Source organism: Festucalex cinctus, chromosome 8 (genome assembly GCF_051991245.1).
Source record: "Festucalex cinctus isolate MCC-2025b chromosome 8, RoL_Fcin_1.0, whole genome shotgun sequence".
NCBI lineage: Eukaryota > Metazoa > Chordata > Actinopteri > Syngnathiformes > Syngnathidae > Festucalex > Festucalex cinctus.
The window spans coordinates 7,901,754-7,912,471 of NC_135418.1; the positions used below are offsets into that span (position 1 = coordinate 7,901,754).

The 10,718-nt window shown below is 35.8% G+C and overlaps 1 protein-coding gene and 1 long non-coding RNA gene across 8 annotated transcripts in view; one reads left to right on the top strand and one right to left on the bottom strand.

Moving 5' to 3' along the window:
• The window catches only part of LOC144023789 (receptor-type tyrosine-protein phosphatase gamma-like), a 390,627-nt gene extending 387,012 nt beyond the window's left edge, over window positions 1–3,615 (top strand). For all 7 annotated transcript variants that reach the window (XM_077529655.1, XM_077529649.1, XM_077529651.1 and 4 more), the window contains one exon: window positions 1,819–3,615. In XM_077529655.1, the coding sequence (XP_077385781.1) occupies window positions 1,819–1,962 (144 nt within the window). In that variant the 3' untranslated portion in view covers window positions 1,963–3,615. The remainder of the gene's footprint in view (window positions 1–1,818) is intronic.
• Window positions 3,616–4,708: 1,093 nt separating this feature from the next.
• Window positions 4,709–9,025, bottom strand: LOC144023958 (uncharacterized). The gene is made up of 2 exons (XR_013284647.1): window positions 8,830–9,025; window positions 4,709–4,924 (listed from the first exon to the last, which is right to left on the bottom strand). It is a non-coding gene; the product is annotated as an uncharacterized LOC144023958 (long non-coding RNA).
• Between the last annotated feature and the right edge of the window lie 1,693 nt (window positions 9,026–10,718).

Below are 10,718 nucleotides of genomic sequence, written 5' to 3' on the forward strand. Positions count from 1 at the left end.
GACGTTTAGCGGGAGGTCATTCCAAAGAGATGGTCCAGAAACGGAAAGAGATCAATCCCTTCTGAGCCTCCACTTAGTCCTCAGTAGTGGTACCTCTACTTACAAAATTAATTTGTTCTGGAAGAAAGTTCTTAAGTAGAAAATTCTGTAAGTAGAGACGCATTTTCCATGTAAATGCCCTAATCCGTTCCAAGCCTCCCAAAATTCAGACATAAATGTTTTATAAAGCATAAATATGCATCAAAACAAGTAACAAATACGTTATAATTAGATTATTGCACAATAAATGAGAGTTGTGCATAATGTAAAAAATAAAGATATATATATATATATATATATATATATATATATATATATATATATATATATATATATATATATATATATATATATATATATATATATAAAGAATTCTTCGAAAATGTCCAGGGCAAACATCTTCATAGTGAGCGATCGCCAGACTGGTGAACACTTTTACTGGGTGATTCTTTCAAACAAATTCCAAAACTTGATGGAAACTTCAGGTACGGCGAGGCATCTTTTTCCAAAAAAGGCCTGTCTTGTCACAATTAAAACGTACTGTGCCTTCATCAATCACCAATTGTTTGAATTTTTGCAGAAATTCGTCGGCAGTCAGTTAATACATTTACGAAAAACTATCGCAACACCTCATGGCCCAAGGGACGAATGACGAGGACGCTACATAGACACATATTTATTATCTATCTATTTTCCACACATAGACACATGCTGTATGCTAACGTAATAGCCAATGGCAGAGCAGCTGTAAGTATGTTGCATTCAGGATACTCTGGAAGCTGCGAGTAGCAGTCCATACTGTGTTTTTACCTTTGGTATCCTGAAACATCTTTCGTAACAAGAGGCAATATTTTCCTGTTGAGGAGTTTCGTAACTTGAAATTTCATATGAAGGGACGTTCGTAAGTAGAGGTACTACTGTACCTCAAGTAGCATCTGGGAAGGTGCGTAGGCATGAAAGACTTCCGAGAGGTAAGGTGGGGCAAGACCAAGTAAAGATTTCAACATTTAAAATAAGTGAACAGGGAGCCAGTGAAGGGAGGCCAGAATTGGAGTTATGTGCTCTGTTGGTGAACGTTTGCGACGTTGAAGCAACCCTGATGAGAAATTAATATTTGCCACTGTCATATCTGGGGTCACGCCAGGGTTAAGTTTGAGTTCATGACCTGTTAAGTTTGGGTTCATGACCGTGAGGTCAAGTGTCTGTTTTGAACTGATGTAACCATCATCTGATTTCAACTGGAAAAACGCTATGTGAAGTTATGTGATGTCAGGACCTATGTGATGTCAATCTTTAATCTTTTACTTAGCCACAACCTATCATAGATTCACTGTCTGTGGTAGCAGTCTGAAAAGTGTGTGTGTTTGCCGGATTATTGCTTTCTGTCCCTCTGTGCAACTCTCTATGTTTCTCATCTAGTCAAGTTTGTTCTACGCCTCTCATGTGAATAAATAGTTAAAACCTTATTTGTGTTTGCACTTTGGGATCCAACCTTCAGCACATGACAGCCACATTTGTAAACACAAACATTTGCCTCTCAGTGGGATACGGGCAATTCTTAGTGAAATAGTCCAGATGTTTGATTTTGTTTAGTTGAATAGGAGTTTAAAGTGTTCAGTGGTACATGAGGAAGTTGCTTGAAAGTTTACATACCCTTGCTTGGGTATGATATTAATGAAGATGTGGTTAATATTTGATTCCAACATGTTCTTCTCTGTGTCTCCTCTCCTTAACTTTCTTGACATCCGCCCATTTACCTGTCTGTGAACTTTTCACCAGGACCAGTACCAGTTCCTGTACGAAGCCCTCCTCAGCCTTGTCCAAAGCAAGGAGATGAGCTTTGGGCCTCTGGACATTCACCGGACCTTGTCATCCTTGTCTGATCAATCAGAACAGGCAGAAAGTAGAGAATCGCTGGTGTGAGGGCCACAAGTGGACTGAGGATGTTACAGTTTGTCTCCAAACATCCTGCACCTCCTCCACTGCTGGAGCCCTTGAAGGAGGCATTTCACTTTGTAAGCCGTCAAAGAACTAGTAAACTTTTTGAGGCCTTTTTGCCAGACTCTTGGTTAAAGTAAAAAACCCGATTACTTTTTTTATGCTGATATAAAACAAAATTTTGATATTTATTTTTTCGTCTTAATGTCCTCCAAATGAAGGGTGTGCACCTGCGTTTTTTTAAGTTCCACACCGCGTCGGCAGGCAATGAGCTACACAACTCCGTCGTTTCTTGTTTGCACTATATAATATCTAATGTCAATGTTACTGCCTATGCTGAGGCCCACTCATGTGGCTCGCGCAAGTTGATTGTTTTGACATTCCACAACAGTGTTCCCTGCTATACCGCCCGCTTCTACGAAATTCATTGCTCTGTTTGACTCTTTCCATTGGATTGAAATGAGCTGAAGGAGGTCAAACTCACCTGAGAGGCTAAAAACCGCTCAACTGCAATAACCTCCTCGTCCCACGCCCTTCTGGCCGACTGCATTACAACCCATAAACGTAAGACACCATAGTTGTTACCACTGAGCTCTTGTTTTACAAATGCATTTCTCTTTTTAGGCATCGTTTTTGCTCTGTCCTTTTCCCTTTTATTTATTTACTTTTTTTAAATCACATTCTTGTTAGAACGCCTAACAACAAAGTGGCGATAAGGTGGCTTTATAACTGTGAACTTTTTGACATGTTTTTATGGCTCACCTTCTGATTTTGTATATATATGAACACACTGTATGTATGCACTTATGCATATTTTGCCAGCCGGTACTTCCGCTCTTTTTATGTGTACGCTGCTATGTTGTCACAGTTGTCGTACTCTTAATGCTTATTACTCGTCTCATTGAGATCATTCAGCTAGGCAAGCGCGGATTAAGGACACTGTATCCACAACTCACTGATCATGTATGTGTATGTGAAAAAAACTTGCTGTTGGATGGACACACAATGATATGCAAGGGAACATATACTCTGCAAGTTCTATGCAACAGGTTGAAGAAAACCAAAACAGGGTGTGATTCTCAGTGTTCTCCGTTGTCGATCACCTGACCTCTAAAGATGGTGAAATAACGTCATTTCTTTGAATCTTGTCTGTTCCATTTCATTAGTGCATGACCTACTAACTGAGAAACAGACAAGAGAAGTTTTTCTCTCTCTTTTTTTATTTATTTATTATTTTTTATATTGTTTGTGTGATTGAGTTTATCCGGTGCTTTTCCATGTTCTTGGTTTACCAATATATGTTCTGAGGTTACAGGCGGCGAAATGACCTCTTTCTGGAGCGCCATAAGAAGCCACAGTTACCGCCCTACTTACTCTTTTTCATTGTATTGCTTTATAACTACAGTGTGACTGTATTTTTCAGACAAATATTTACTGTAATTATGACTTTACGGCTTTAACCTAGTTTAGTGGGATACCATGACGTTCTTAATTACATACCTAATTGAAAGGAACTCAGTCATAAACCAATCAAAGACCCACTCCCTGTATAATATTTTCAAAATGAGAGGAAGTAAGTCATTTGTACAACATTTGCTACGCAGGCACATTTTTGTTGTCAATGAACAAAGTTAAGAACTTCTTGGTTATGTCATTATTTTATGGCAACTTGAATATACAGTGCTAGAAGTAAATTTGGTTTTCAAATGTATATGGGGTACTTGGTTTTGATGAAGTATAAATTTAAAAGGTAAATGTTTGATTAATCTCCACCAACATCATACAAATAAATGGTTGCAATATTCTAAAAAAAAGAAAAAAAGAAAAGAAAACAAACTATTTGTGTTCTTTGAGAATACTGTAAACTGCAGATTATTTATCCTTGATTTAGGAGTCTGGGTTTTGTTTTATTTTTCCACTTTATTTTTTTGTCGTTATAATCCACCCAATCTCTTTTGGTCTGATTGTATTTCTGACAGCAAAACATCAGTCTTACTTAAAGGGATACTTTACTTATTTAGTCATTTTTGGCAATCAAACAATATTTTGCCTATAATGTGATATTTTGATTATTTTTCATGTCCAATTAGTACCTTTAAAAACACATTTTTCAACTTGCTGTCGACTGAAAATGACATCACAAGTGCTTAGGTAACCAATCACAGCTCAGCTTGTGAATGTCACATGACCAAACCTAGAAAACAGGTGAGCTGTGATTGGTTACCTGAGCCCTTGTGATGTCATTTTCAGTCGACAGCAAGTTGCAAAATGTGTTTTGAAAGGTACTAATTGGATGTGAAAAATAATGAAAGTATCAAATTAGACAAAATATTAACTTTTTATTGCTATAATGGGCTAAATAAGTGAAGTATCCCTTTAAATGATGTACCTGACAACTATTTCATTCAAAGTGGAGTAAAGCTGCGATAGTCGCACTGAATAACGGGGTTTTATTTGACCTAGTCTTTGAATTCATATCCCCGAAGGCTTAAATGCAACTCAATGTGCCAGACATGTATGACCAGTTTGAATCTTTGTTACACGTGAGCAATGTTTGCTTCAACGACTCTCCAATTAATAAAAATCTACTCAATTCGGGGGTGGAGGAGGAGGAGTGTGAATTGGTTGATCCTCGACAAAATCTGCTCCTCCATTCATGCCCTGTGATGATTGCACGCTAAGTTTGAGTTGCACTTAGTGTATACTCTGAAAAACACATCACACAAACACATTTTGAACATGCACGTAACCTGAAGACATTTTACTTTAAATGCTGATTTGGGAGCAATTCTGTGATCGATCTAGTGCAATTGAGTTTGTGTTTCCACACTTCAAATGAATTGTTGACATTACAAAGCAGTCAACTGTATCTTGATTTTAAAACTGGGGTCTGCAACCTGCGGCTCTGGAGCCATATGTGGCTCTTTAGTCCCTCTCCTCTGGCTCCCTGTGGAAAAAAAAAAAAAAAAGTAGAAATTAATATTTTTTTAATTACATATTTCGTTTTGGAGATAAAAATATTCTTTAAAATAAATATAATAAATAAATATTTTTAAAAAAATTGTGAAAAAAAGTTGGGAAAGAAAGAGAGGCGAAAAGTAGATGAAAAAATGTTAAAAAGTGACCATTAAATGTCCAAAAGGGAAGACGAAATACAGAAAATCATAAAATTCCCATTAAATTGCAAAAAATAAAAAATAAAAATAAATCTGAAAATTGAATATAAAAAGAAACGAAATTTCCAAATACAAAAGAAATCCTGAAAACTGACCTTAAAATGTCAGCAAAATTGCCAAAATAGTCAGAAAATTGATTTAAGAAAAGGCAGGAAAGAAAATGTTCAAAATGTGATCATAAAAATTGATAGCAAAAAAGACAGGACAAAAAAAAGTAAAAAAAAAAAAAAAAAAAAGAGCAATTGCATGACCAAAAAAAGGAAGAAGAAAGGCAGAAAATTACCTTATTTTCATAAAATTGCCCAAAATGTCACAAATTTTATAAAAGATAAAAAAGAAAGACAAAAGGTAGAAGAAAACAAATCTCTACGTAAAGTTTCTCTTATGGTGCAGCTCTAATTAGCTCTTTGGCCCTCAGTACAAACACTAACACACTCTTTTCTTCATCACAGTGTTTAAATGTTTTGTGGCTCCAGACAGATTTTTTTGGGAAATTATTTGTCTTAAATTGGCTCTTTTGACAGGAAAGGTTGCTGACCCCTGTTTTAAAAAGACTGTACCAAATTTTCTGGTACTGAGTTGAATGGGACCTCAAACCTCATTCACTACATCTGTACCAGACTCGCTCTGTCTGCACAGTGGGGATCAAAGTTTGGGCACCCTGGGTTGTATTATTGTGCATAAACAAGCCAAGGAAAGGCATCAAATTACAGATGGGACCTTCTTATAACATTGGGGGGGGGGGGGGGGGGGGGATAAGTTAGATTTTATCTCCATCATTTAGCCCTTCAAAATACACAGAAAGCAAAAATAATGGCGGCTGCAAAAGTTTGGGCACCCTGCAGAGTTTTTAGACCTGGTAATGTCATGGATTGTTCACAATCATTGTGTGGAAAGACCAAGTGATGTCAATCTGAAATGTTTGAAATGCTCAGACTCATCTGACCTTTCTCCAACAATCAGTGAAGACGACAAAGAAAACAAATATCAGGAAAAACCTACATGAACAACCTTGTTCCGACTGCCAGCCAAAATCGGATTTTTAGCCCATCCAGATTGAAACTGGATGGCACTTTTGCAGTCACAAAGCACATGAAATTTTTGTGGCACGGGGAAAATAGCAAAGCATTTTCAGATGCCAGTATCCGAGCTTGCTCTGTTTGGAATGTATTTGAGAAATAACAATCATCAGAAACAGTGGAAGTTCAAGAAAGAACTGGAAAACCAAGAAAAATATCAAGACATAACTCGCCGGATTGTGAGATAAGCAAGTCAAAATCCACGTTTGACTGCACAAAGCCTCAAAGAAGATCTGGCACACACTTGGAGTTGTGCTACCCCATTCAACTATAAAGAGATACTTGTACAAATGTGGTCTTCCTAGAGAGTCAATCCGTTTTCCAAACCGCTTATTTCTCATAAGAAGAGCGTCATCAGAAGAAAACCTCATCTACATCCTCACCACAAATGATCATGCAGACAAGCCTGATGAATTTTGGAAACAAGTTATGTGGACAGATTAGGTTAAAATATGTTTTTCTCCTGCGCTTGTTTATGCACAATATTGCTGTTTTTTTTTTGTTTTTTGTTTTTAAATCACTTTCGATCCCCTCTATTTCCACGTGCACTCAGTCAAATGTTTCATTACACGGAAACAGACAACAGAAACAAGTAGGGGTGTGAGGCGATTACATTTTTTAATTGTAATTAATCACATGACTAATAGTTAATTCACAATTAATCGCAAATCTGTTGTAAATGTACAATAAAATGTACAATAAACATTTTTTTTTCTAAATTTTCATACTCTTGTTAACATAAAAGTGGGAATAATGTTAAACTAATACAACTATGGCTGCATCTTTTAATCATTGGTGCAGTAATTTCATAATTTACAAAACTGAATTAAGATTTAAAAAAGATATACTATAAAAAAAAAAACGAGTGTGATATTGATTTGTGTTGGTCATTTTCTGCCACTAGATGGCATAATTGCATTTGTAAGATGTTGGTGACAGCTCAGTGCATTTTTCTTTTCATATTAAGAGCTATCAATCTTTAACATGAAGTAACTTGTGAAATTCTGCGCATTTTTCCAAATTGTAATATACAACTTGACCCCAGTCTCCATAAATATATGCATTATTATTACTGCTAAATTTTGATGTGGATGTGTGCTGTGTTGTGACTGCAATTCCCCCCAATACAGGCTTTCAAAATAAAGGGTGGTCATTAATCGCGAGTTTAAAAAAATGTGTGGCGTCAAAGGAACTGTAAATTAACTCAAAATTAACGCAGTAATTTTGACACCCCTAGAAACAAGATGTCCATATTTTCATTCAGTTATCCTTCACAAAAGGCATATCTTGCAATTTCGATTATGAAAATACAGCTGTAACATTTTGTATGTTTTACAAATTGGTTTCCTATTCATAATGGTTGGTGAGACCGTACATTTAAAAAAAACAAACAAACAAACAAACCTGATAGGGGGATTATGGGATGTTAAAATCAATTAGCAAGCACTAGCAGTCTATCATAAGTTAAGTAGCTATCTTATCTTAGTAGCTAGCTTACGTAGCTAGTAGCTTGTTTATATTAAGACGGTTTCCATTTAAGAAAAATATCAGTGCTGTCATATAGACAGACAGCTGTACTGTGAGTAAAAATTGTATATATTTTGTTGCCCCTAAATGCACCCTTCCCTGAGAACTGGTGACTGCGACAGAGGAAATGCATTATTATTTCTGCTTAAGTTGTATTTAATATTCATTTTCTATTTCTTGAATAACATACAAAATGCTTGTGGATTTCAACCTTTTTTTTTTTTCTTCATATAAATCACTTCTAAGGACATGCTGTTAGTTTTTCCCAGCTTTCGGTAATCATCATTGCATTCCACTTTCCAGCTTTGCACCCTCCATGTAAAACCAGGCAGTAATTGTGATATTAAGATTGAAATGAATCTTTCTTTTTTTGATCTTTTTGTTAATAGCCATATGAAAACATTCTACTATAGTGTTATTTAATATGTAAATTGTATTGCTATACATACAATAAAACATGTTCTGGAGTTTTTACTTTGATTTGTGTTCTTCTCCCCCTCTCTGCTCACTTCTTACAAGCAATTAATAATTTTCAGTCAAGAGACAACAAATGGAGAGTGTGTGCCAATGCTAACCAGTTTGATCTATAAATGTGATAGCTTAGACAGGCTCCAGCTCACAACCTAATCGAAACAACATAGCAAATACGTAGATGGGTAAATACACACTCTTATCTTGCACAGCCACTCAAATAGTTTGACTTTAGGGTATTATCTGGAACTTGTACTAAAACAGTCTCATTCTCAACAGTCTCCAAAAAAAAACGAAGATTAGATTAGATAAAGATTAGAAATCAACCCTAAAACCTGTCTATAATAACCTGTTCTATGCGGCCCCATTCGTCTAAACACAGAGTCCTGATGAATATTGTGTTTATGGAATCTGAATTTCACTCCTTCCTTCCCAGGATACATACAGCACACGACACCATAGCTCTCTGTCACTGATGGCTTTAATGTCTTTCGACTTCCTCAATTCCACCGTCAAACTGATTTAAATACAATAAACAATGTGGAAGCAAATCGATATACACACAATTAACATAAATGTACAACAAAGTAAATAATCACCTCGCTGGCCGCATGTATCCAAACAGAAAAGAGTGAGTCCAAAAAATGGCAACATCAGGCACAAATAAACAAACGAAAATGTCCAAAAAAAGAGAAAAAATTGAGGCACTCAAAGGGTTAGCACGTGAAAGGCCTTTATTACAACATGGCCAGTTGATTACAAATTGCCTACGTGTTTCGGCTTTGGTCGGCCTTCGTCAGGGCAAGCTGAAATAGACTGTCACATGTCTGCTTATAGGGGTTAGTCACATGCTCACAATGGGCAGGGCACACAGTCAGCTGGTACAAATTATCTAATCAGCAAGCAACAATAAGCAATACTTTTAAAAGATACTGATAAAAAAACAATACATTACACAAGATATTATTTACAAGATATTATTTATAATGTCTTTTTCAAAAGAGATTTTTAGAGAAAAGGAGTGAAGTCAAGTTCGCCATTCAGACCAGTATACTCAGTAGCTCTTAACTCTTTTACTGCCACACGTTATACAAAAAAAAATAAAAAAATAAAATCTAATATGACAAATGCTTTCATCATGTCCGTCATCCTTGAAAACGTTCTATTTCATCAATTTTCATCAGATTTCGTCATGTTTCATTGTAATTTCATACACCTGCAGTCCATTGAAAAGCGATATATAATGCTGCCATCTGCTGTCCATAGTTAGCGAGTGTTTTTGATTCCACAACCCATTGACCAGGCAGCGCACCAGGCAGTGCACTTAGACATTGCACTGCCCATTGGAAAAAAAACAAAAATAAAAAATAAAACGTGTTGACATCATGTAACGTTTTATGGCGGCATACATCATGATTTTACTAATTGTTATAAAACATTTTTGGCTCTCAAAGAGTTAAAGTGTAGATCCATAAAGATTCTCTCTGCAGGAGTCTTTCTAATCTATCACCTCCTCTTATGGACTCAGGAATATGTTCTATACCATAGGCTTTTAAGGTAGAATTACAATGATTAGAGCCTTTCTAATATAATGCCATAGGATATAGATAATTGCCAGTTCTTATGGCTTGTTTATGTTCAGCAAGTCTGGATTTAAATTTGTGCTTAGTTCTACCAATGTAGAAACGGCCACAAGGGCATTCGAGTTTATAAACATTTGTAGTGTTACAATTAATAAATGAGTTCATGTTGTTTTTTATTATTTAATATACTAGTAAACACATTGGTAGTCTTTATGGTATTACAATGCACACAGTTGCCGCATCTAAAATTTCCAATTGTTGTACTGAGCCAAGTCATTTTTTGCAAAGGGGGGGGAGATAGCTCTTCACCAGTTTATTGCTCAGGGTGGGTGCCTTCCGAAAGCTGACTGTTGGAGTATGTGGAAGTATTTCTGTAATCAAGTTATCAATTGTAAGGATACTCCAATTTTGTTTAATTATATGTTTAATTTTATTAGCTTCGGAGGTATAAGGTGTAACAAAATACACTAGATTTTTACTTTCTTAATGTTTTAGTTTGGACATCAACAAATCATTTTGATTTAGACTTTTAACTTTCTGATGAGCTGTGAAAATAGCTTCTTTTTTGTATCCTCTATTTGTGAATCTTTGTTCCATGTCTTGTGCATGATGGTCGAAATGAATGTCATCATCACATATTCTCCTCAGTCGCTGAAATTGACTATATGGAATGTTTTTTAAAACCCATGAAGGGTTGGTGGCTATCAGCTCTCAAGATTGTATTTCGGTCAGTAGGTTTTCTATAAATTACAGTATGAAGATCTTCTTTATCACCTTTATATATTTTTAAATCAAGAAAAGTAATTTCTGTTGCAGAAAATTCTAAACTCAAATTAAGATTTGCATTTGCGTTATAGCCATGAAATTTAGTTAATTCATCATCTGATCCAGACCAAAATAGCAGC